Here is a 25,676-nt window from a genome sequence, read left to right as displayed (position 1 = left end):
AAATATGGAGGATAAAACCTATAGATTAAATGACTCAAGGCCTGTTAATGATTTCTAGACCTGATTTGGAGCCTGATTCAATTAAACTACAATAAAGAGAAAATTGAAATTATTGGGTAAGTTTGAATATTGGCTATGTAATATAAAGGAATTGTTAATTTTTTAGATGTGATAATGGTATAGTGATATTTAAAAGTCCTTGTACAAAAAGCATGATAAAGGAAACAATTGATAAATTGTGCTATGTTAAAATTAAGAACTTCTGTTTATTGAACTGTAGTATTAAGAGAGCGAAAAGAAAGGCCACAATGAGAAAATATTTATAAAAAATATCTGACGCAGGACTCATTTCTAGAATCTGTAAAGATTTTTTTTTAAAAAAACAAATACATAAAAAGACAGCTTAATAGAAAAATGGGCACTGTAGATGGTCAATAAACATTTGAAAAGGTACCCAGTGTCGTTAGTCATCAGGGAAATGCAAATTAAAATTCCTGATAAGATACCACTGCATACCCACCAAATTAGCGAAAATTAAAAAGAATGAAAATATTAAGGGTTGGCAAATATGTGAAATACACTACCACTATGAAGTATACAAGCAGAATACTTTCATACTGGTATAATGGAGTATATTGGCACAATCACTCTGGAAAACTGACAATATTTACTAAAGCTAAATGTACACAGACCATATGATCAAGCCTTTTCACTGTTGGGTGATTGTCCGGTAGAAATCTGCACGTGTTCACTGAAAGATAAGTTCTAGAACATTCAACACAGTGTTCTTTGGAGTAGTCCCAAACTGTAAACAATCCAAATTGTGAACATTGCTGCTGTGAACATGGTGTACGAATATCTGTTTGAGTCCCTGCTTTCAGTTCTTTTGAGTATATTCCCAGAAGTAGGATTGCTGGTAATTCTGTGTTTAAGTTTTTGAGGAACTGTCGTATTTGGATTTCTTGTATTTTAGAAATTTCTCTATTTTAATGTCCTCAATAGGTATAATCTACATAAGCAACTATTGGGGTCCTCAGTAATTCAAGAACTGCTGCTTTAATGAGCTATATTACTCACCAGGGAGGAGAGGGTTGAAGCAGTCATTGTCAGTGGGTTTGGAAAGTGACAGTGTGGGCCAGTTGGGTGACATTCTCTTTTGCTCGCAAGTGACCCAGTTGGGGTGATACATTATATGATCACCCTAATGATGGGGTCCATATCAGGCAGATCATCATACTTGGTAACAGAGTCACCTTTGGAGTCACCTTTGTGTTCTGCTGTAGAGCTTTCTGAACTGGCAAGCTATAGTCTTCCCAAAACCACAGTGGACCAACATTTAGGAGGAAAGAAATGCAGAATGAAGCTTTGTTACATTCTCAGTTGTTATATTAAAAAAATCCTTTGTATTATGCCATAAGATGTTTTTATTAAATGTCAGACCATTTTTTAAAAGAAAGCTTCTCACCGTATCCTTACAGAGAGCATGTAACCAACATGACTCCCAAAGTGCCAGTAGCTTTGGAGACTACACGTCCTTTTTGTAATTTGACATACTTTCCAAAGTGGGTAATGATTTTGACATTCTCCCAGTGTTATTTGAAATTCAGCATTAAACTTTGCCCACACATTGTTTTGTTAAAAATGTTGAACGGATTTTGAGACAAAATATACATTTTTTTAAAAATATATAAACATTGACTTGACTGAAACCATCTTGTTAGATCACTTGGATTCTGTGGAGTTTGTGTATTAACAAACCGTGTGTGTCTTCCCTCCCATACGTGGGAATGTTAACTGGGGAGGGTTTACAGGGTGTGCTGGCTTGATCCAGTCCTCTCCCCTCTGGCTTGCAGAACACATTACCTCCTCCCCAAGGGAGGCCACATGAAGCCCCACCCTGTCACTGGTCATTGTGAGCGTTCAGCATGGCAGTTGGATCCCCACCCTTGGGTCTGGTGACTGTGCACTAAAGGGTCATCTGTCATCCCTCTGCCCTCCGAGTACAACTGTGGAAGAGGGACAGGATGAAGGTGGGCGGGATAACCCAAATAAGCTTTCTCATTCCGACAAGGCAAGAATGGGGGAGACACACAGCAGTGTCTTAGTTCCCCTCTCTCCTGAGTGGAAATTGGAGACTTCTTAGTGCTTACTTAGATGGAGCCTGTTACCTAACAGGCTCCATTTTAGGTTAAGTGGATGGGGAGCAGAACCCCCAAATCCCAGGATGAGGAGAGTTCTACTCTGGGGCCCAGTATTCACACTGGAAGCTTAAATTAACCCAGATGGTCTACTTGGTTTATTTACAGATGTACCTTCTAGTTTTTGGACTAGGGGAATAACCATGTTCTCTGTAGATGAGTCTGGGAGTGGAGCTTGTAACTTGCATGGTTGTCTTAGTGTGTAGACCTTCAGTTTCTGTTACAATCCCTAGTTCTTGCTCTCATCACCATCCCATATGTCAGCTATTGGTCCAGAGCTTCTCCAGGGTTTCAGAGGGCAAAGGCTGCTACTTCCTCTGCCTTGGCTGCATTTTCTGTGTTATTTCATCCATCTTAGCTCTTCAGTCTATTTCGTCACCCAGAAATTTGTTGACATCTCACACCCACTGATGATCCCTTTCCCCTGCTGTTTCTGTCTAAGGCTACGGTTTCATTCTTGACATTCATTTCTGTGGGATATTGGGTCTGCTGTCTTCAACAGGAAGTTTTGAGTTTTGAGAGACCAAGCTGGTGTTACAACACGGAAGCAGGTAGTTGCAACACTCTTGCTGATTTTTATTTTTGGTTTTGTTTTGTGTATGTGGTGAAGGATAAAAATGATTCCTCTCGATGGACGACACTTGTGAATTCTGGGCTTCTGTTCTTGGCATTCAGATGGGCAGGAGGTGACCACTGACCTGGAAAGTGCCTGTGCTTGGTTGCACGTGGATGATGGAGGAGTCAGGGTAGGAAACCAGTGAAAGAGCCAGGAGGTAGTGTGCTGCCAAAGCCTGCAAGAAGTTTTTGAGGAAGAAGAAAAGGACACTGTTAAGTACCATGGGGGTGCTAAGTAGAATAAAGGGGGGACTTGGTTTATCCCACCCGTGTGTATTTCCCACAGTGGCCCAGTAATCATTTTATGGAAGAGGCTGTCATCTTAGAAGGTGATGAGACCTAAGTTTTTTTGAGCGGTAAACCTTTGTACATACATTTGCCATTTTATGGATTTTGCTAAGCTCTTATTTGTGATATTTTTTAGCCCCTGCTCCCTTATGAAATAACTAGCACAATGTGTTTATAACCTGTTTCTTTAAACATTTCAGCAAAATCTGTCTTATATACCAAAAAATATTCCGTGCCCTGTTTAACTTGCAAGTGACTGAAAACTAAAAATAATATAATAAGCAAGACAGAAGTATATTTTTCTCATGTGAAAAGAAGTCTGGAGGTCGGTATTCCGGCAGCTTCACGGTTTCAAGGATTCAGGTTTCTTCTTTCTTGCTCTTCCACCCTCCTGAGTGTGTGGCTTCCACCGACAGTAGAGAATGGCTGCTAGAATTCCCGCCATCTCTGTGTATTTCAGTAAGCAGGAAGGAGGGAGGGAGAAAGGAGAGGCCTGCTGCTTTCTTATAAGAACACTTCCTAAAAAGTGCACGATTTCTGCTCACGTCTCATTGGCCAGAACTCAGTTGCATGTCCTTTTCCAGCAGGGAAGCTGGGAAACGTCCCTCCTTAGGGGCCATGTGCTTGGCTGAGCATTAGGGTTCCTCTTACCGTGGAAGGAAAGGAGAATGAACGTTGGGGGACAACCAGTAGCCTCTGAGAACTTTCAAAGGCTTGAAGATACCTGCTAAAAATTGACAGGAGATCCAAGATGTAATGAAGAAGAAAAGTTGGGAGACGATAAGGATGGAGAATAGATGAGACTAGTGGTTGCTGAGAGTCTTCACTAGTGGTGGCAAGAGCTGATTCAGTGACACCAGGCAGAAAGGGAACAGGAGCTGTTTTGTAGGTCTGGGGATGAGAAAGAGGGGCCGAGCACAGGCACAGGCAGCTGCCCCCTCCTCAGTAATGGAGTCTGGGCTTTGAGGGTCTTTTCATGTATGGTACATAAACGTTTGGTGAACAAAGGCATAAATATGCAGAAAACTCCCTGCATCCCAGCAGCTCAGTAGTTCTTGAGTATTTCCAGGCCCACTTTTCTGTCTTCTTTTTCTTTCTTTTTTATTTTTGAGATGAGGTCTTGTTACATTACCCAAGCGGTCTCGAACTCGGGGCTCAAGCAATCCTTCTGCCTCAGCCTCCCAAATAACTGGGATTACAGACACACGCCACTGTGCCTGGTGGGGCACACTTTTTTTTTTTTTTGAGACAAGAAAGCCCCAGCTTGCTCCGTTGCCCGGAATAGATTGCCATGGCGTCAGCCTAGCTCACAGCAAACTCAAACTCCTGGGCTCAAGTGATCCTCCTGCCTCAGCCTCCCAAGTAGCTGGGACTACAGATGAGCACTACCATGCCCGGCTAATTTTTTCTATTTTTAGTAGAGACAGGATATTGCTCTTGCTCAGGTTGGTCTGTAACTCCTGAGCTCAAGTGACCCTCCAGTCTCGGCCTCCCAGAGTGTTAGGATTATAGGGGTGAGCTATCGCACCCACCCCACTTCGCTAAAACTAGAGGAACAACCAGTCCCTCTGCTTCGTGCCTCTCATTGTCTGATTTATATCTTTTGATCTCTCTATAAAGAGCAGTAATTGTTATCTAAAATGATAATCTTGAATTCTTACAAAAGTGTGTGGGAATGAGCTGTGGAAGAAAGCCAGAAATGGTGCTGCTTTAACAGGATGACTTTGATACAAGTTATTGCACCTGCACCCCTCTTCCTGCCATTGCAGCAGGAGTGTGTGGTTCCTAGATGTTGCAGCAGTAGCTTGCTAGGGGTGACGCAGGTACCAGCAGGGCTGGGACTGAAACCTGGGCATCCTGCTGCCTAATGGGCCTTACAGAATGCCATGGTTAGGCTCTCATCAGCTCAATGGGGCCGTTCTTGCTGGTGAAATTAATCAGTTAATGCAGCTTAGTGCACAGTCTTCAAAATAAGAGGTCTTTGGTGGAAAAATAATGAAAGGATAAGGTTGAGACATAGGTCTAGACTAGCCCTGTTATGTTGCATGTGGAAACTGAGGCTCAAGGAGACTGGCAGGCTGGCCAGAGTTCTGATTGCCTCTGGCCAGTCTTTTCCATGGGCATATATCTCTGAGAGCATAAAAAATAGATCATCTTTAGTCCCTTCAACTGTAGATTTATGGTGTTCCATTCTGCTTTGAGTGTGAGGATAGCTTGTAGATGCCTGGAGACCCTTCTTCATTGCTGATCGTTTGGGTACTTGGAATAGAATCTCCCCCCTACAGTCCACACTGTATTTGGGTTGATATCTGTCCCCTCCTATAGTTTGGGAGTGCAAGAGCCATGTGAAGTTTGTTTTGTGAACCTTGTTTTCTCGCAGGGATGTCAGCCAAACCCCCAGTTTTCTCTTGCACAGCTGCCATTTCTGTCTCCTGTCTGTTCCACAGAATTCTCTCTATCCAGAGATATTTTTCAGTTTGCACCCCATGATCTGCTCAAAATGTGCCACTAGGCAGTAGCTATTTTGAAAACTTCTGACCAAGAACCATTTCTTTAGAGATATCAGTCTCTTCTAGGGACTTTTCTTCAGCAAGTGCTATCTTATTATTCTCGGGGGTCCACTTGAGTCCTGGGAATAGTAGTTAGAGTGACATCTTGTTTCTTAGATCTCAGGGAAAAATAGTTCGATTATTAGGTTTAGTGTTCTAACATGAGTCCTTTCTCATTGGTCTTAAAATATCCAAAGCACCAGAATGCTACTGTTTGAGAGTTGAAAAACAAAAACTTTTATGTGTCCAGAGAATCAAAAAGGGAATAAAAGCCTCATGGTTTGAGCATTCTTCAGGGCCCTTCCTTTTCAGAGAAATTTGACGTAGGATTTCCAGCCTTCGACAGACCATTAATCCCTCTTAGCTCTGATGAGTTTGGTATAAGTAATGTGGTTGTGGAAGCTGACCTTGGGTGGGCTGGTTCTCCTGGTTGCTTTGAAGAAGCTCGTATTGCCTCGTGTATTCTTTTGTGTGTGACTTTAGGGCTCACTCGTCATTCTGAGATAGTTAGCACTGCCTGGGCAGAGCCAGGGAAAGGGCTTGGCAGAGGTGGTGACAGTTGAGCTGCAGGTGCTTAACTTGTATGTTTTCTGGCTATTTTTTTAGTTTGCTTTTGATTTTGAAATCTTTAATCCAACTGGAGTATATTTTAATGAATGGTGTGAAGTAGAGATCTAAACTGTGGTATTGTTCTTAAAGGATTTTTAAAAATGATCATTCATTTTTCAAAGTCATGCCACTGTGATAACCAAGGGAGGATTTGGGGCAAGGTGTGGCTTTGTGATGGCCCGCTGCTCAGCAGAGCTGTGGGTTATTACAAAGTCTGACCATGCAGGGACCAGCTGTGTCCATTTCTAGGAATGGGCTTGCAGGACTATCCGAAGCATTGGCTCCTATTTTTCAGGGATGAGCAAACAGGCCTGTTCAATAAGTTGACAAGTTAGAGTCTGAACCCAGCTGGGCTGAACCTCAGTCGCATTCTCTTTGCCTTAGCCATTCTGCCTCCCTGGCCTCTTCAGTCATTTTTCTTCCACAGTTTGGCCAAAGAGCCTCTAACGCAGAGAGGACCTGTGAGCTTCTTGGGGTCAGCCATCAGGGCCATGGGGAATGGGGCCAGCCCTCGCCTTCCTCTGTACCTAGTCTTAGAGAAAGGAGGTGGTGACACTGGCCACTGAGTTCCTTGGGACCTGCATGATGGAAGCCAGGGTGTCCTGGAGTAGCAGGAGGCCTATGGCACAGTACCCTCATCCCACAGTCCCCGCTGTGGAGCCCTCCAACTCTCCCACCCCATTTCCTCAGCTCCTCCCTTTCCCTAGGATTCTGTGGAAGTCAACTGTCCAAGCCCTCATTAGGTGCTCTCTCCTGCTGTCTCCTCAGCAGACGGTCTCTGGAGTCAGGCTCCTTATCTTGGATTTCTGTAGCTCTCACATGATTCAGTAAAGGCATGTTGATTCATCGTGGGGGTTCCTGGAACAGTGGCAAAACCAACTGTCCCACAGGGAACCAAGTAGGCAGAGCTCACAGGCTTGGCTCTCTTGCAGACTTGGTCATAAACTCCTCGCTGGTCAGACCTGGCTGTTCCTAGCACATATGGTTGTCAGGAGGTAGAGTTCTTGCTAAATCAGCTGTGAAGATTAGCAACTGCCTGGGCGGTAAGAACCAGGCCTTTGGTTTCAGGAGGAGTTTGTTGTGCTTAGTGACTAGAGTTGTGCAGCAAATAGAAAATATTGGCATGCTAGTGTTTATTTTTAGTATTGAAGTACTGTGTTAACAGCATTAAAGCTACACTAACATATAATATGCTTAGTTTCAGTCCTAATATTTCATTAGAAAGTGCTTGGAATTTATGAAATTAAAAAGATAGTAAAACTAGGTGGCTCAAATACACAAGATTTGGACACACTACAGAATATCAGGCAAAAACGTAATTTGATAACAATTTAAATGCTAAAACATAAATTACTGTTCCTTTGTAGCTTAGTAGATAAAGGAAATAAAATTTAAATTTTATTGAAAACTAAAATTTACTAAAATGTACTAAGTTAACTACATTTCCTTCAGTTTACTACATTTACTTCATTTATTACATTTAATTCAAAATTAAAACTAAGATTTAAAATGCAATGATCAGGTGGGTGGTGGCATGCACCTGTAGTCCCAGCTACTTAGGAGGCTAAGGCAGGAGAATTGCCTGAGCCCAGAAGTTTGAGACCAGCCTGAGTAACATGGCAAGATATAGTCTTTAAGAAAAATGCAATTATCTTTTAAAATGTGTATCATTAGTGACATTGATTTAAGCATATTTCTGTTTCACGTTTTTCTCCCTGTGCTGAAAAACTAACTCTAGGAGTAGCGGAATGATGCAAGCACTGAACTGCAACTGTTTTCCTTTTAATCTTTCACCTCTAAAGAATCCCATCTTTTGTTTGATAACTTTGAGGAATTTTTGGGGGGGCAGAGACTACAGCCTTTTAACTAATGTCCTGTGGTTTTTGTTTCAAAGACAGAATTTTCTGTTTATCTTTTTTTTTTCTTTTCTTTGAGACAGAGTCTCACTCTGTTGCCTGGGCTAGAGTACCGTGGCATCAGCCTAGCTCACAGCAACCTCAAACTCCTGGGCTCAAGTGATCCTCCTGCCTCAGCCTCCCAAGTAGCTGGGACTACAGGTATGCACCACCATGCCCAGCTAATTTTATATATATATATATATATATATTTTTTTTTTTTTTTGGTTGTCCAGGTAATTTCTTTCTTTCTTTTTTTCTAGTAGAAATGGGGTCTCACTCTTGCTCAAGCTGGTTTTGAACTCCTGAGCTCAAATGATCTGCCCACCTCGGCCTCCCAGAGAGCTAGGATTCCAGGCTTGAGCCACCGCGCCTGGCCATTCTGTTTATCTTGGTGTTCTTTAGTTTCATCAGCAGTTTGGAAAATCTTTGAAATGGCATAAGAATTAGTCTTTAGGAAAAAACTTTGCTTTAGTGATTGATCTTCCTCTTCCTGAGGATTATAGAGGAAAAGAAGAAAGCTTCTAAGTGAGGATACATTGGGTGTGGTAAGTCTCAAAATATAAAAGCATGTCATTTAGAATGCATTTGTACCACAGTGGTGTTTGTTACTGAAAGTTTGGCATTTGTCCTCGAGGCTGCATCAGAAGAACAAGGACAAGTGGTTTGAGGAGAAGGAAAGAGGAGTTTATTAATTTGCCAGCAAATGAGGATGGAGACCCCTATTTGAAATGCCATTGTCCTAATTATAAGCAGAAATACAGAGCTTTTAAAGGGAGGCCATTCAGCTTCAGGCAATTGCTGTTCAACTACAGTTGATGATTCTGATGGTCTCATCTCCATCTAAGACAACCCCATCACTTCTGCCCACCTGGGAGGCCCACCTGCCCCTCCAGGACCTCTGCCTGGCCAGCTGAGCCATCTCCTATAGCACAAAGAATGAAAGACATTACCCTGCCTCTCCCAACCACTGGGCTGAGGCAGGGATGCAGGTCTTAGTTCTCAAAAAGTAGTGGGGGATGTTTTAAAGAGACATAAAGTATTTTTGCCATTTTTGCAGGCCATTCCCTCTGTAACATGTTCTGTCTCTATGTTTTAGGTTCTCATCTGTAAAAGGTCAGCAATACTGAGAGCATCCTTTTCCTACCCTTTTTCTACTCCCTAATAATAGCTAGCGTTTGTGTGGTGATTCAGTTTACAACATATTTCTCTGCATTGCCTCAGGGCCTTTTGGGCTTTGTTTGGACCTTGATCCACAGGAATAAATATACTTTACAGTGTGTCCCAATACCAGCTTGCATGCGTGCATCACTTGGAAACAAACATTTCAGGAAGCAGTGCTTACTGTTAATATCTGTGATGTATCTAGAAGTTTTCTGTTATTTGATTCTATCTGATTCTACTTTTTATGTAAACTTTTTATTAAATATACATATAAAAATGTGTACATATCATAATTTTACAATGATTTTTCATAAAGTAAGCATATGCCTGCAGCGAACACCTAGATCAAGCAAAAGGGTACCTGTCCCTGGGAATGCTGTCTCGTGATGTCTCCTACTCACTGCCCCCTGTCAGGGATAGACACTAGCCTGGCTTCTGGTACTATGTTTTATTTTATATTTTGCTAGTTGTGACCCACAGAATTGATTTCAAGACCTTAGTTCTCAACTCACAGTTTGAAAAACTCAGCCTTATTTTATCTTCTTGATGACCCTTAAGACAGGAGTTGTTTCTGTTTTTTGGAAGAAAAAGCTGAGGCCCGGAGGTGACTTGATTTCTCCCTAGATCACAGTGCTTGCACTTTTTCCCCTTTCGCCTTTCCCCGTGCATTTGAGCTATTCTTCTCCCTGGAGTTAGGAGTGACTTGCTTTGGAAAGTCAGTTGTAGCCTTTTTTGTTTTATGTCTAGTGTATCACTCCCTCCTAATGTGTTTACAGGATTGATATCCATTATAAATGTAGCTGTAGTGAATTCCTGATGGACTGAGAATGTTTTTGGTTTGTGTTTTTGTGATGATGAGTTGGATACATTTTCTCTTGCTTTGGAGGTTGTATGGCTTGGAAGCTTTCATGGCATTTGTCATCTGGCCTCCTCCTAATAGGATGAAGCTCTGCAGAGGCATAGATGCATGCAGGTGTGACAAGTGACAGTGTGCAGAGCTCCCCACCCTCACTGTGCAGCAGAGCAGTGTGCTGACCTGCAGTTTCTTCCCTGCTTGTAGGCTTTGCCTAGGGGTAGATTTCTTCCCACCCCATGTCTCCCTCAGGCTCCACAACACCTACCTAGAAGGCCCAAGTGCTAAGCTGTCCTGTTATCTTCAAGCTTTTATGGTTGTGAGGTCATTGCTCCCAGCCAGCACCGTTGGGGGTAGATACTCTGCGAGCAGCTGGGCCTGATGTCCCACAGCCCATGCCCAGAACGTCTTGCCTAGGGACTGAGCCTGAGGACTCTCCTGGGCTGTGAAATGATCATGGGCTCTGGTAGTTCTTAGCCGAGGCTTCGTTCTAAGGGCCTTGACGTTCTTTCTCCACCCTTGGTACCTCTCTGGCAGAGAAGTGGCTTGGAAACACTCTCAGGGCAGGGACATGCCAGGCTGCGTTGTAGGCTGTGGGTATTAGCAGTAAATAAACAGTCTCTTCCACCATGGAGCGTGTGTTGCATGGGGGAGACAGACCAATGTATAACAATTTTAGGTGGTAGTGATGTTACAAAGAAGAATACAGGTATTTCCTAATATGAGGATAGCATTTGAAGTGTTAACATCTGAAGGAGCCTTCCAGTATGTGGTCCAGTTGGCTCAAAGCACAGATGTTTTCTGACTCTGCCTAAAGCATTTCCCATCATTCATGGGAAACAAGTGGAAATGTACACAGACCTATATACACTCTGTAGGGCAGGATCAAACCATTTAGGACTCTAAAAGATTTCATGCTGCCTACTTACGCATTATCCCTGGCAATATATTAGCTGCTGTTGGGAAATACAGCTTGTTATCACTCTGCATTGTATGGTTGCCCCTTGTGGGGTCCCTCCACCCAAAATCATCTTAACCTTTGGGAGGGGCTGAAACACAGTGCATTTAGTCATGAGTTGCATTTGTATCACTGTAGCTCTAGGGTTGTCTTCCACTCACAAATGCTGGCAAGTCAGGATTCTAGGCCTTGTAGTTAAAGCTTGATGAATTTGATTCATTAAAAAAAATACTCATTGAGCATCTAACAGGTTCAAGGCAAGGAGCTCTCAAGGTCAGCAAAAATGAATGGGGCAGTCCTTTTGATGATCTTGAAATCTAAATTATATTATGGAAAGTGCCCTCTTAATGTAAATATAAAGCATAACAAATCATACAGGGGAGGTACATGTAATATTCTGTGGGAACTTTATCAGAAGAGAGGTGAAGTTGATGAGAAGGATAGTGTGGCTGTGGCCACATCTTTCTCTCTCTGCTCTGTCTTCACATTGCCCTCTCCTCTGTGTCTGATCTCCTTCTGCCTCTCTCCGGTAAGGATACATGTGATTACATTTAGGGTCCACCTGGCTAATCCAGGATAACACCTTTTCTCAAGACTCTTAACCTAATCCCATCCTTGCCAAGTAAGGCAATATTTACTCTTTTTTCATGTAAGGTAATAGTCACAAGTTCCAGGGATTAGGAAGTGAATTTATTTTTGGGGGAGGGGGTGCATTTTTTCCCTGTCTACCCAAAGATGGGAATCAGGCAAAGTTTTCTTTAGTGGCTTCTAAGATGGGACTTGAAGGATGGACAGGGAGGAGAAAAGGCTGGGAGCAAAGGGGGAGAGGAGGGAAGGGTGGGATGTCATCAGGAATAAGGAGTGGTTGGGCTTGGCTCGAGCAGGTGGTGGTGTGACAGAGGGAATGGCCTGAAGAAAAACATGGCAAAAATATTTCTGTCTCTTTAGAACATCCTCCACTCCTTTTTAAGAACTAAAACCTGTACCCCTGCCTTGGGCCAGTGGTTGGGAAAGGCAGGGTAATACCTTTTGTTCTGTGTGTTACAGGAGATAGCTCAGTCATCCCCGCCCAGCCCCTGCCTCTCAGGTGGGCAGAGGTCACAGGCTTTGGGCAGAGTTAAGATGGTTAGAATCCTTAATGACAGCAGCCTAGAAGTGAGGGGCCCTCCCTTTTAAAGCTCTATATTTCTGCTTGGGGATAGGAAATTTGGATTTTGAGATGAGAGTCTGCCATTTTTCCCTCTCTGCCAGCAAAATAATAAACTGCTCTCTCTTTCTCTTCAATCACTTGTTCTTGTTCTTCTGATGTGGCCTTGAGGACAAGTGCTGAGCTTTCGGTAAAGGTGTGGGGGATGGATTGGATGGATTGTGGAGGACCTTGAGTGGGAACAGTTTGTCTTTAACTCACTAGGCAACAGTGAATGGGGGGAGCTGTAATCAGAGCTGTGCTTTATGAAGATTAATATGATAGTATGTGGGGAATAAATTAGAAGGGAAGAATTAGTGGAGAAACCAATTAAGAGGCCAGTGTAGTAGTGAAGGATTGGCATGCGGACGTCAGAAGGGTACGAGCAGTGAGAATGGGAAGAAGGGTTCCATAAGGAAAGACCCTGAGAGAGAGGATCTGCACAGTGTGAGAAGTGATGAGGTGTGTTGGGTGGGTGAATTAGGTGACAGTGATAAGGACAGTGTTTTCCATGGGGCGTATCTCAGATAGATTAGGGTCTTGAAGGAAAGCAGGAGGATGAGCTAGTGTGGGTGGGAAAGGAGGTGGTTAGTTTATTTTGGTGACTGATTTATTGAGTTGGAGTTGCTGGGTGGACATTGGGGTGTCCTGTTGGCAGGTTGGAATGTTGCATTAGAGCTTGAGGGAGTGGACATAACTAGTGTTACAGGAGATGGTCCACAGAAGAGACGGCATCGGCTCAGTAAGGATGCAGCATAGAAAGACAACCTGGGCAGTACTGGCATTTAGGAAATGTGGGGAGGAAGAACCGAGAAGATGTGATGAGTTATGAATGCAGGAAGTCACTCAAATTGTATAAAGAAAAAAAAAAAGGAATCCATTTGGCTCATGTAACTGAAAAGACTAAGGGAATTCTAGTTTCTGGCCTGGTTTAATCCAGGGGCTCAAATGTCACCAGCTTTGTTCTCCCTCTGTCCTTCATGTTTGCTTCACTTACAGGCTTTAAATGGCAGTAAGATGTCTGCCAGCAGGTGAAAGTCCCATGGAAAGGTCATGCCTGCCTCCTGGTGGCTCCAGAAGTGCAGGAAATTGCCATAATTGGGTCTTGTCTTCAGTTCTGACCTGGCCACTGTGGTTGAAGGAGCACAATGCTCTGACTAATCAGGTCTAAATTATGTGCCTGCACCTGGAGTAGGGGTGGGAGGACTACCCAAAAGCCAGGTAAAGGAACTTTTATTGCACAAAAGGGAACCGAAGCTGGGTGGTAAAACACTAAATGTCCAGGATACGAAGGATCCGGGTGGGAAAGGTAGTGGTGGTTCACAAAGCAAGGCTTGGTTGGATGCCACCAAGATCTCTGTGAGGAAGACAGAGAACAGTTTATGGGGCTTGCCAATTGGGGGCTAATTGATCTGTTAAGAAACAGTTTCTGAAAAGTAAGGTAGGTTGAAGCTAGATTCAAGAAGTTTGAAGAGTTGGGAGGGAAAGGGAGAATAGTTGGTGGGTGTGGACTTCTTTGTAAAATAATTTGGAAGTGAAGAGAAGGGGAGGTGAACTGGTGGCTTGAGACAGAATGGAGTTGAAAGAGCATTGATTTTATGACTGCTGAAGAATGGAAAAAATCTGAGAGAAAAGAGATCAAGATGGTAGAGGCAGAGAGAGGGTGACTGGTCTAGGAGGGCACTGGAAGGCATGGGACCTGGAGCTGGGAGCAGGGGAAGAGAGGCCATGCTGCAGCTGCTATAACAAAATACCACAAGCTGGGTGGCTTATAAACAACAAAAAATTATTTCTCACTGTTGTGGAGGCAGGAAAGCCCAAGATCACTATCCCTATCTCCTAATACCATCACCTTGGAGGTTAGGATTTCTGCACATGAATTTTGGAAAGACACAAACATTCAGACCATAGCAGGCCAGGACTTCAAACATGGTGGGGGACATGGCCAGGCACTGGATTGAACCAGCTATTTCACTTCTTTCTGAAGGAGCTTGTTACTGACAGCCCTTAGGTCATCATTTTTAAAAGAAACCTCGCGGCCCATATGCCAATGACAATAAAGCTGAGCTGTTAGTGCTGCCACTGCTGCCACAGACATTGGATGCCGCACAAATCTGTTGCTGCTGCTTTTGAAAGGCAGAGGAGGGCTGGAATCTGCTGAGGAAGGCTTTGCCCAGGGCTTTTTTCAGGCCTATAATGACATAAAGCTTCCTGTGCTTGCTGAGGGGATAGGCCTGTTCTTGACAGGTTGAGCCTTGTTCAGAACTGTTTGCCTAGCTGTTGAAGACTAGATGTTGTAGGTCGCCAAGGACCTGGTTGTGGCTTAACAAGAGAGCTGCCGTTGCTGCTGCTGCAGTGTTAAAAATGAGCGACCCACCTGGAAGCTGGAGTAGATTTAAGGGCCTGAGACTTGGAGTATTTATTAACCCAAACGGAACTTGCGCTGGGCAATGCATTTGGTAGCAGAGCTCGCGAGGGTAGAAGGCCACTCAGGTTTATACCTGCAGTAGCTGTGGCCCCAAAGTTATAGCCTGGGATGGGGGTTTGAACCACTCACCAAAGCCTGGGCACGGCACACAGAGCCCATTGCATCGATGAAGTTAAGTCCTGCAGAGTTTGCCATGATCAGTGTGGCCATGGTTCCTGAAGTTTTAGACGTTACCGTGGTGGAAAGTGGAATGGTCATGGTAGACATTGCCTGGCTCAGAGACCTTTGCTGCTGAGCAAGTTGAGTTAACCAAGTGGGCTGAGGGTGAAGCCTGAATCTTGGGGAGCAGAGGCGGCTCAAGGAGTTGACCTCTCAGTGTCAGGAGGGTGTGGGGTCAATGAAGGGGTTGGTGAGGAGTAGGTGGCTTAGGAGTTCCAGATCTTTGTGGTGAGCTGCTCTCAGGGAAGAGCAGTCCAGGAGAAGGGAAGCCGCTGAAGGCAACAGTGGCGTGTCTGAGAGGTGGAAGGAAGGCCAGTGTGGCTGCGTGTGAGGGGAGAGAGAGAGAAATGAGGTTGGAGTGCTTGGCAGGAGCCCTGGAGGTCACGATTGAGAGTTTGGATTTCATTCTGGATGTCAACTGAGATGTCACTGGAGGATTTTAAGCTTTAAGCAAGGGAATCACCCAAAGTGATTTATGTTTTTTAAAGATCTCTGGTTGCTCTGGGAGAATGGTATGGGAGTGGCAAGAGGGAGGTCAGTTAGGAGGTTGTGGCCATTGCCCGGCTGGTGCAGCCAGGATGGCCTTGTCTAGGGCACTGCTGTAGAGGGTGACAGTGATGGCAATTTATGATCTAGGGGCTTTTCACATATGAAACCCCAGCAGCTTGTTCTGGTTCTGCTTCCTGGTGGAGGTCTAGGGAGCCCAGTTTTGAGATTGCAAATATGTTTTTCTTTCCCATCTTTTAGATCTTTTGGCAATATTTGACATATTCCCCCTCTGGAAGAGCCTTATTCTAATAAACTGAAAAATAAAATCACTTCCTTGCTCAGTAAGGCTGAAGACTCATTTTCCCTTAAATACTAAATGGAGATGCCTGCCTAGGGAACTGATAATAGGAGGATCTATTAGACCCCAGAATGCTTCTAATTTTTGGTGTCTTTGCCCAAAGGCAGGGGAGGACAATAGGAAAATAAGTGAAGTCATCAAAACAGAACCGTGGGCAGAGCCTTGTGGGGACCTCAGTGGTTTTTCTGTCTCTGATAGTTTCTGTACTGACTTAATTAATGTCTTCAGGTGGTGATTGGTACTTCCTGCAGCCGTTTCAGATTGTAGTCCCATGTGTGTTCTGTTAGTAAACAGATCCATCTACTCCAGAGGGAGGCTTTAATGGGCAAGGTAGGTGTTGGGAGAAAGGATTCCTATTCGTTCCTTGTCATGCAAATTCTTGGTTTAATGTATAAGATTGGTGGTTTTGCAGAGGTTGGAACCCACTACACTGGTGGGTGTTTGAATTAGAAAGCCTTGCATTCCTAAAAGCTGGATTTCAGACAGGCCTCCTCATCCTTTTTTGAACTCTTTCTCAAACATACAAATCCTGTACTTTTTGTGGAATCCCCCCATATCACTTAGGATACATTTGGTCACAAATATTGAAGAAAGAAGGGGAAATGAACAGTAGCCCTATAATGCCTCCTATAGTGCTATTGAGCACAAAAAATACTGAGTTGCTGACCTAAACTATGTGTAGCCCAGCTGTATCTGCCACTTTGGCAAACCCTGGATTCTCTCTGAATAATTGGCTGTGGCTGCTTACGCAGATATGGTGAAACTTACTTATTGTCTTCCGTGTTCTAGGCTCCAGGCCATGTGCTGGGGGTACAGTGGTGAGGAAGTTGACGTGGCTACCCCCTCATAGAGATTATCGTCTCAAGGAGGAGACAGCGCAATGTTGAGGAAGGACAGGGAGCCAGCAGGACACACAGGCAATGGGGAAGGTTTGGAGAGAAAGATCTCTTAAAGGATAAATTAGAATTCACTGGAAAGAGAAGTGGGTCTTAGAAGAGGGTTGTTGCAGACTGTTCTAGGTAGGAGCACATGAGCAAAAGGCCTAAACGTGAGAAAGTACAGCCTGTTCTAGGAACTGACTACAGTTCAGAATGGCTGCGAGAGACAAGGCTGGAAGAGTAGACAAGACCCTTGTCAATGGAAAAGAAGACAAACCCTGCAAAATAGAGAGGTTTATTCTGAGCCAAATTTGAGGACCATGGCCCAGAGCCACACCCAAGAAGCCTTGAGCAAGTGGACTTGCTGTGTCTGGGTTTACAGTTTGGTTTTACATATTTTAGGGAGACAAGGATTACAGGTAAAGTCATAAATCAGTACATGGGGCCGGGCGCGGTGGCTCACGCCTGTAATCCTAGCACTCTGGGAGGCCGAGACGGGTGGATCGCTCAAGGTCAGGAGTTCGAGACCAGCCTGAGCAAGAGCGAGACCCCGTCTCTACTAAAAATAGAAAGAAATTATCTGGCCAACTAAAATATATATAGAAAAAATTAGCCGGGCATGGTGGCGCATGCCTGTAGTCCCAGCTACTCGGGAGGCTGAGGCAGTAGGATCGCTTAAGCCCAGGAGTTTGAGGTTGCTGTGAGCTAGGCTGACGCCACAGCAGTCACTCTAGCCAGGGCAACAAGGTGACACTCTGTCTCCAAAAAAAAAAAAAAAAAAATCAGTACATGGAAGGCATACATTGGTTTGTCCTGAAAAGGTGGGACATCTCAAAGTGGGGGCTTACAAGTCATAGATGGATTTAGGGATTCTTTACTTGACAATTGGCTGAAAGAGTTAGGGCTTTGTCCAAAGACCAGGAATCAGCCGAAAGGAATGCTTAAGATAAGGGTCTTTTATCTTTCATGCGATGCTATACCGGAATCAGGTCGGGATGTAAACCTCATCATAAAAACCTGTTCACTGAGGTTTTATCATTTGTAGGTGTGACTCACCAGGCCCCCTTAGAAAGGAATTTGGGCAAAAGAAAATGATCAGAGTTTAGTCCTCACTCTGATCCCAGAGGGGCTTGTATGCCATTTTAAAAAGTTTAGACCTATCGTATGGGCACTGGGGAGCTCTGGAAGGGGTTCAGGATGGGGAGTGACATGGCCAGAATTTCTTTCTGGGAAGATCCTCTTTCTGCAGTGTTAAGAGTGGAGGTGGGAGTGGACTCTAGGCTGGAGGTGAGGTGGCCAGTTAGGCTGTTGCAGTTGCTCAGAGGAGAGATGATGTTGGCTTGAGTTAAGGAAATGACGGAGTTGGTGGGAAGGAGTGGGTGCGACTTAAAGGTGTTTGGGGAGGTAGCATTCACAAGCTTAGTGATGGATAGATCTACAGGCTGAGGGAGGAGCCACTACGGGTGGTGGCCACATTTCTCGTGGAAATTCGGTGGAAAGAGTACCATTTGCTGAGAGAGGTCACACAGTAGGGGGAAGAGGCTTGTGGGAAGAGGTGATGAATTTGGTTTTGGACACATGGAGACTACTGTTAGGTGTCTGTGTAGACATCTAGTAGGCATTTGGATATGTGGGTCTGCAGCTCAAGAAGAAACAGCAGGAGGCATAAGAATGAATGAGATCACTCAGGGAGAGTGAGCAGTAGGAGAACAGAGCCTAGAGCCAGTCCCTGAGAAACCCTCAAATTAAGGAGCAGGCTGAGGAAGAGGAAACTGCTGAAGAGAAGGCCAGCTAGAGACGGCCTGGCCAGAGAGGCAGGTGGAAGACCAGGGGGATGTTCTGCTTGGAAGCCAATGAGGAGTGTTTTTCGATAATAGCATCAAAAGCTGCTGAGAGATAGAATAAGGTGAGGACTGAGAGTCCCCAGTGGGTTAATGACAAGGTCGGGTTAGTGACAAGGTGGTTGTTGACCTGGGAAAGCTGCTTCAGTGGAATAGGTGGGGCTGAAGCTGGGTTGTTGTGGTTTGAGGAAATGATGCACCGTTGCTTGTGGGGAGGGGAGACGGGAGGCGTGGGTGTTAACAGCTCTTCCCAAAGGGTTACTATGAGTGGGGGAGAAAGTGCATTGGTTGGACGAGATGTCAGAAGTTGTTTATTGTGAAGCCGGCTTAGATGGCTAAGTAGGGCTGTGGTGAGCTGAGAAGACGGGGGAGGGTAATGGAGTGAGTGTCTGAGGAGTGGCAGGGGAGGGCACGGCAAGCACATGGCCATCTCCTGATGTGGCTGTGCTGGGAATGAGTGTCCTCCCTTGAGAGCCCTGTTTGGGCCCGTGGCCATCAGGGAGGTGCCCTCTACAAAGGGCCCTGTGGTCCTATGTAAATGTCTTTGGAGGCAAAATGGCTCACGGCCAGAGTTAGGTTTTAAAAAGCTAAATCTGCCACGTGCATGTCTTTTTGTGTCCTCTCTCTGAGTACAGTTCCTTCTGATAGGTTCCGGAAGTGAAGCAATCCTTCTGGGTGCTGAACACATTTCCTGTGGATCCCATCATTGATACGAGACGTTGGAGGACGGGGTGCAGCCACATTGGGGATGATTCAGACTTGTTCAGAGTAGAGCTCCCCTCTGTTTGATCCTGTGTTCAGACAGTTGAACTTGTCAAATGGGGTTAGCATTATATAGGGCTAGAAATACTCCTTTGTTATTCCTAACACTTCTCTCTCTCTCTCTCTCTCTCACTCACTCACACATAGACATATATATTTTTTTCAGTAGGAACTCAGATGAAAGCCACTTGGCTTTTTCATTGAGAGGGACACATAAGTCCCTGGCACTTATTAAGGGTCATTATTAAGGATAAAGCTTTCTCTGGCAGTTTCTCTCCCAGGGACCTGTCTGTGTAAGTAGGATAGTTGATTGCCATGGCACCTGGCCACAGGGCTTGATTTAGAAGATGGCAGGCGTGGCATTTAGCAGAAAGGTTAGGCTCAGATACATGACTTTCCTCCAGGAGAAGGCTTGTAATTTGCACATAAAGCAGTGCAAAAAATAGTGTAAGTTCAGGAGTCACTCAGTAAGTGAAACTTGTGCATTTGAATGCAATGCCAGTGGAAAGTACAGAGTTGTTGAAAATATAACCAGCCAGTGCATTGAACTGTACCTTTTAATGAAATTTTCTTGAAGATGAAAGAAAAAGAGAAGAAAATCCTAATGGATGGTACCACTTATTTTCTTTCCCTAGTGTTTATTTCCTCTTAGGCAAACATGAAGGGAATATTAATATATTTTCTTTAGTGGGGTGCAAAACTGAATCAGCATCCGGTAAAGAAATGGGGTGTGGAGCAACATGAGTCCCTCCAGCCCGGAGCCCAACTGACATAGTGCCAAGGGCTTTGTCCAGCCCTGGCCGTAGCCACTTTCTTTTGGTTCAAGCTCTGACCATCACCACTTGTGTGTATCACTGCCGAGTCTTGAGAAATACTGAGGTAGGAGGGTGGGCCCTGATGTCAGCTGATGACTGGAAGGGAGCTTTAGAAGGATGCCGCCCAGGAGGCTTTTGTAAGCCTGTCAGGCCTGCAGGAAATCCTGAGAATTAAGAAGGAGGCAGAGTATGAGCCTAACGACAGGTTTTTCCACCCAGAGAGTTGATAGTGAAACTGAGCTTTACAAATACTGTTCTGGACTGAGCCAGGTCCTTCCCCAGGAAAAGCCAGACCTTGACCACAAGGAACTTCCCTCCCACCCACTGCTCCCTCTGCACCTCCTCACTGCCTTCTCTTGGTTCTGTTGTGCTCTTCTGTGCCCCAGGACAGTGCTGGGTGCGGGGAGACTTCTGGGTAGTTGTAGGGGCTAGAAGGGGCCCTGGCAGGCTGGTAGGGGAAGCTTTTTGAGTATGAGTTTCTCCAAAAATGCTGACTGATCTTACTGAGCCCTTGTTGCTCAGGATGCTCCATGTGTCCATCATCCTAAGTGCTTCTGCCTTTCCCTCAAGGGCCTAAGTAAACCCAGAGGAAGGGAGCCTCCGAAAGAGCTTTTTTGTCCTTCCTTTAAAAGCAACACTCTTGTTTCCTGTTTACACCAGCACCACAACCCCTTGGGAAGTGGCTAAGGAACTGTAGGAGGATGGGCGGTGGTGGAGAGGGAATCTGAGGCCCAGTCTCTGTTCTGGGCCATTGGATTGAAAGGGAAGGAAGGAGAGGGGGGTCCTGGGGGCTGGGCAGAGAGGAGTCTGAAGTGGCAAGGCAACCTTGGTCCCAGAGCTGGGGCCTCCCACCCACTGCCCACCAGGGAAGGAGGCAGGAATGGTCTCTACTCCAGTCCTATTGCAGGGCAGGCAGGGTATGTGTCAGGCTTGTGAGCTGGAAGGAGAGTGAATGCTGTCTGGACACTTTGGTCCGTGGTAGGTCAAGTAGAATTAATTAGCTCATTATTCAGCCAGCCTGTGGGTACCTGCCATGTTCCAGGTGCTGCTTAGCGCAGTGGTGAACAGGTAGCCCACGGCCCCTGACAAATCATGTCTACCACGTATATGATGTTTTGACCAAGCACCCCAGTTGACACATACTAAGGTGTGTCGTGTACTGATATGTCCGTTATAAAGCATACACAGGGAAGGAAATAAGAATGATGTAAGTAGAAATAAGTTCTAATATTTCCTCCCACACCTCGGCAGATTGTATTGCATGCCTCCTGCTTCAGAGAGCACTAGCATGGACTGGAGCTTTAACGGGTGGGCTGTGTGTGTCAGACGCCACCTTACACATTGGGGCTGCCCGTGTGAAAAGAGGAAGCAAGGCAGGCAGGTGCTGAGCTCAGATGATATGTTAATATTAGCACACGGGCCCGGCAAGACCTGAAGGCCACTGTTCTTCCCTCCACTCCACCCTCCTTGGGAAGGGTGCCCAGGTCGCCTGGGGTGGGTGTTTAGGGTTCTCATGCTCCTGTCCTGTGTGGTCGGGTTGCTCAGCGGTGGAGGCTGGGGAGCCAGTGCAGCAAGTGCCTGTTGCCATGCAGTCCCTTTATAGTTGTCACAGACTTTCACTCATGCTGCATTTGATCATCTCAACAACGGTGCGAGATAGGGAGTCCTTTCCCCACTGTGAAGACCAGATGTGGAGACTTATGCTGAGTGGCATGAGTGCCAGAGCCAGCCTGGGGCTCTGCTATCCCGAACTGGCAGCTGCCTCCTTCTGCAGAGAATTTTCCTTGACATCTGCCTGTCTTGCCCCAGAGAAGCAAACAGATAAACATGTTCAGCACCTGTGATTCTTGGTCCAGCATGTGCCTTTCTTGTGGGCAGGCACTTGGGTTCCAGGTCCCTGCCCACTATGGAAGCTGCCGCCAGCGCTCAGCTTCCTTTACCCAGGTATGAGCAGCCGTTTCCCCAAGCAGGAGCCTTTGCCCACGGGGCTCGGGGAGCCAGAAAACCGCAGGCCTCCAGGTTCTCCTAGGTTTCTGTTCCCCCAGCCTGCTCCCTGTGACATCCACGCCGGGGGCAGGGAGCAGGGGCCGGGAAGCTGGCTGACATGCCCCCTCCCCATCTGTCTTCCCAAGCTGTTCCCTCTCCCAGGATTTACCTTTCCCACCTGCTTGGCCTTGTGTCAGCTGTGGGAAAGTGGTGGTCCGTGCAGGGGCTGGTCTTCTGCTCCGAGGACGCTTCTTTAGCAGCCCTGGGGGAAGGCCCAGGGAACCTGAAGTTAAAGACAGGAAAAACCTGGAAGGTGAATCTCTTTCAGGCTTGTTCCTTTAGAGCTTTTTATTTCCTTTCTTAGTTGTTCATCCCAGTCACTGTAACTTTGTATTAATAGCAATTCTCTACCTCCTCTTGCTGTCTTCTGCCTCAGGGTACCTCTCTTCACTTCACCCCTTCCTACAGGGAGGGAAAGGAGCCAGGCCCGACAATACTGCAGGACGCAGTGCAGGGCTGACAGTCCCTAACAGGGCCTAGGTGGGCCAGGGAGACCCAGCAGGGAGCTGGAGCTGCCTCCCCCCTCCCCCCGCAGGACTCTGCCTGGGCTCCCTTCCTGCCCTTGCCTGCCTGGGGAGCCAGCAGCCTTTGTGAGTCTCCTTGACAACAGGGTGGAAGAATTAAAAATAACCTTGTGCTGGGCCTTCTGTGTGTGTGAGTGAGTGTCCCCTCGCCTGCTGTGCTCGAGCGCAACCCCTGTGGCTTCTAGATTAGATGTTCCAGAAAGGCCTCCGTGGGAGCCTCGGTGGGACCCAGGTGCTGGCATTTGAAGGTTTGGGCGTCAGGCCCACATAATCAGGCAGCATCATTACCTGGTATTACTGGTGGCTGCGATGGGGTGTGGGTGTCAGTGTTAAAATAAAGGTGGGAAAGCTGTTCTGAATGCCTCGTCTTCATTTACGCTAACTGGAGAGGGGTGATTTTGGAGGCGTTCCTGTGTTTCACAGACTCTGGGGGGATGGAGTAGGACACAGTGCTGAGTGGGAAGTCAGGAGGGCCCCTCCTGGGCCCCGTTTATAAGGTGAGGACTCCAGGGGACAGAGGCACTTGGGCCACTTGTCCAGAGCCGCCTGGCCTGGCTGCGGCAGTGGGGAGCAGTGCCCTGTCGTCACAAGCTGTGGCTCTTTGTCCTGGACCCCAGTGACAAGGCCATCTTAAAGGCCATGTGCCAAGTCAGCTGCCTCTTTTGTAGCACAGTCTGCACGAGTTAAGACCCTCTGTTTTGTGGTCTTGTCACTGTTGTAAATTAATTCAGAAATAGCTGTCTTCTTGAGGGCAGGAGCTGGGTTTCTCCTTACCACACCTGGAATTAATTTTTCTCTTCCTGCCTCCATCCTTCCAACCATTAATAAGTATTTAGCTGTGTGCCAGGCATGGGGATATAAATTAGAACAAGATGTCACAGTCTCGTCTTTAGGAAGCTTATGGTCTGCCAGGGAGGCAGTTACAAAAATGTCCCCATGTGGCCATTGCTGCAAGGGAGAAGGTTCTAGTGTTAGGAGAGCAGATGACTGGGCTGCCTAACCTTGCCCGGGGTGAGGGTGAGAGTTAGAATAGACTGGGAGAACGTATTCGCGACACAAAATACTTAACATGGAGTGCATAAAAACTCCTACAAATCAATAAAAAGGAAGGCAGAAAACTCAGTAGAAAAACTGGCCGGTAATTTGACAAACATTTTACAAAAGAAGATGTTCAAATGGCTAGTGAACATACGAAACAGTGCTCAATTCCATGTGTTTCTTAGTCATCAGGGAAGTCAGAAGACCTCGGTTAATATGATACATTGGGCCAGACATTTAACTTCCTGGAGCCCCTGTTTCTTATTTGTAAACAGGGCTCTTCCCTCCCTTCCTCCCAGTCTGCTCCCAAGCTCACAGGCCTGGAAAATGCTCTTCACACTGTACAAATACTGAGTAGGGTTGTTATTCTAATTCTAAGTGATCTGATTTCTTTTCCACTTCTTCTCATAGCAACTATCCTAAATTCCCCTAAGAAATAAAAGGTCTGAGTAGTGGGGTGGTTCCTAGGATTCAGAATAGCCTGCTCCTTGGTACTTTGGGTACAGAGCTTGTTGCTGGCAGGGCTCTGGTCCCCTGTCCCGGCTGGGAGCAGGGTGAGTTCCTGTAGGTGTTTTCTTCATGGCTGGGGCCTGGGGCAGCAGCTCTGTGTGAATAACAGTGTAAGGTCTGTAGATGCCCAGGGCTTGCTGGCAGGGAAAGGACAGAGGTGCACCAGTCCTGGCTCAAGCATTGACTTGAGTAAACTCTATGGCGTGTCTTCTGCACCGACTGTGGCTGACCTCACAGAATGTTCTTGTAAGTCCAGAAGTAATACTCTGGGCTTTGGGGTATGTTGGCATTCACTGGTCCATAGGAACAAAAGCCCACACACCTGGCCAGCTTCTCCCTAAGAGCTTGGTCAGTGCCACTGGCTCCCCCGGCTGGCTCAGTGATAAGCCCTTGCTAAAATCCGTCATAGCCTTCCTTTTGCGTTCTTTGAACATAAAGAAGCCGTTTTCTGTATCCATCCTCCCCAGTTGAGCAGATCATGTGTGCACTCTTCCAGCAGAGTGCACCAGTCACCTTGGCACGCGTCAGAACAGGGTCAAGATTGCTGTTAGTCCCGTCTGTTCCGTCACCTGATTATGCCAAGTCCTCAGGCCCCATTTGGAGTCTTTTCCTACAGATCTCCCACGGCAGGAATGCACTTCTCAGTAGTCTACTCAGCACTTTTGACCTTTTTCTCTTCTGTGTTTCTGCTGTGCAGGAGTCAGAGTCAGAAGCAAAGTTAGACGGAGAGACTGCATCAGACAGCGAGAGCCGGGCAGAACCTGCTCCCCCACCAGCCTCTGTAGATGATACCCCGGAGGTCCTCAACAGAGCCCTTTCCAACTTGTCTTCAAGGTAACCTGGCTTAATGATGCAGGTGCTTGTTGGGGGCCTTTCACAGTGTCCAAGTGCCATGGAACACCCAGAGCCTTCAGCGAGCCTGTGGCCTTGTAGGTGAGCCCGCTTCTGTTACGTGTGCAGGGCGGGCCTGCTTACTTGCCTCAGCCTCCCTGCCCTGCCTGGGCTCCATCGAGTGCAGTTAGTGCTTGGCAGTGGCTGCGAGCACAGTGGGTGACCAGGAGGGGAGGGCCACCCAGTCTGGGAAGATGATGCCCCGGAAGGGTGCTCTCGGCTGGGCCAGGAAGTGCAGTTCCAAGGAGGAAGAAAAGTGTGGATAGGAAGCATGGGGGTGGGCAAGGTCGGCTGACACAGTGCGTGACAGGAAATCGTGTTTGGGTTTGTGACTAACGGGAAGGCTGCTTTTCACTGAAGAGTCCAAGTTTCTAGTTCAAAGTGTAGTTTGCCCTCTCTACCTGCATCCATTGTGAACAAATTCCTTAAATTCTCCAAGAAGAATTGGAAAACATCTCGACTTAGGTAAATCTAGGGTTAAAACTTTTGGCCCTTGAGAATCTGGTCCTTTTAACACCAGCTATGGTACATGCGTAGATCAAAAACACAAATTGCAAGACCC

The 25,676-nt window shown here is 46.3% G+C and overlaps 1 protein-coding gene across 1 annotated transcript in view; it reads left to right on the top strand.

The window, feature by feature from the left end:
* CDS2 (CDP-diacylglycerol synthase 2) overlaps positions 1 to 25,676 on the top strand; it is a 61,176-nt gene that overhangs the window by 12,366 nt on the left and 23,134 nt on the right. Inside the window, exon 2 of the mRNA XM_069496509.1 lies at positions 24,921 to 25,057. Coding sequence (XP_069352610.1) covers positions 24,921 to 25,057 — 137 coding nt within the window. The remainder of the gene's footprint in view (positions 1 to 24,920; positions 25,058 to 25,676) is intronic.

This window comes from Eulemur rufifrons, chromosome 20 (assembly GCF_041146395.1).
Source record: "Eulemur rufifrons isolate Redbay chromosome 20, OSU_ERuf_1, whole genome shotgun sequence".
Classification (NCBI taxonomy): Eukaryota; Metazoa; Chordata; class Mammalia; order Primates; family Lemuridae; genus Eulemur; species Eulemur rufifrons.
The sequence above is the reverse complement of the archived record's forward strand: the minus strand, read 5'-3'. Positions and strand labels throughout refer to the sequence as shown.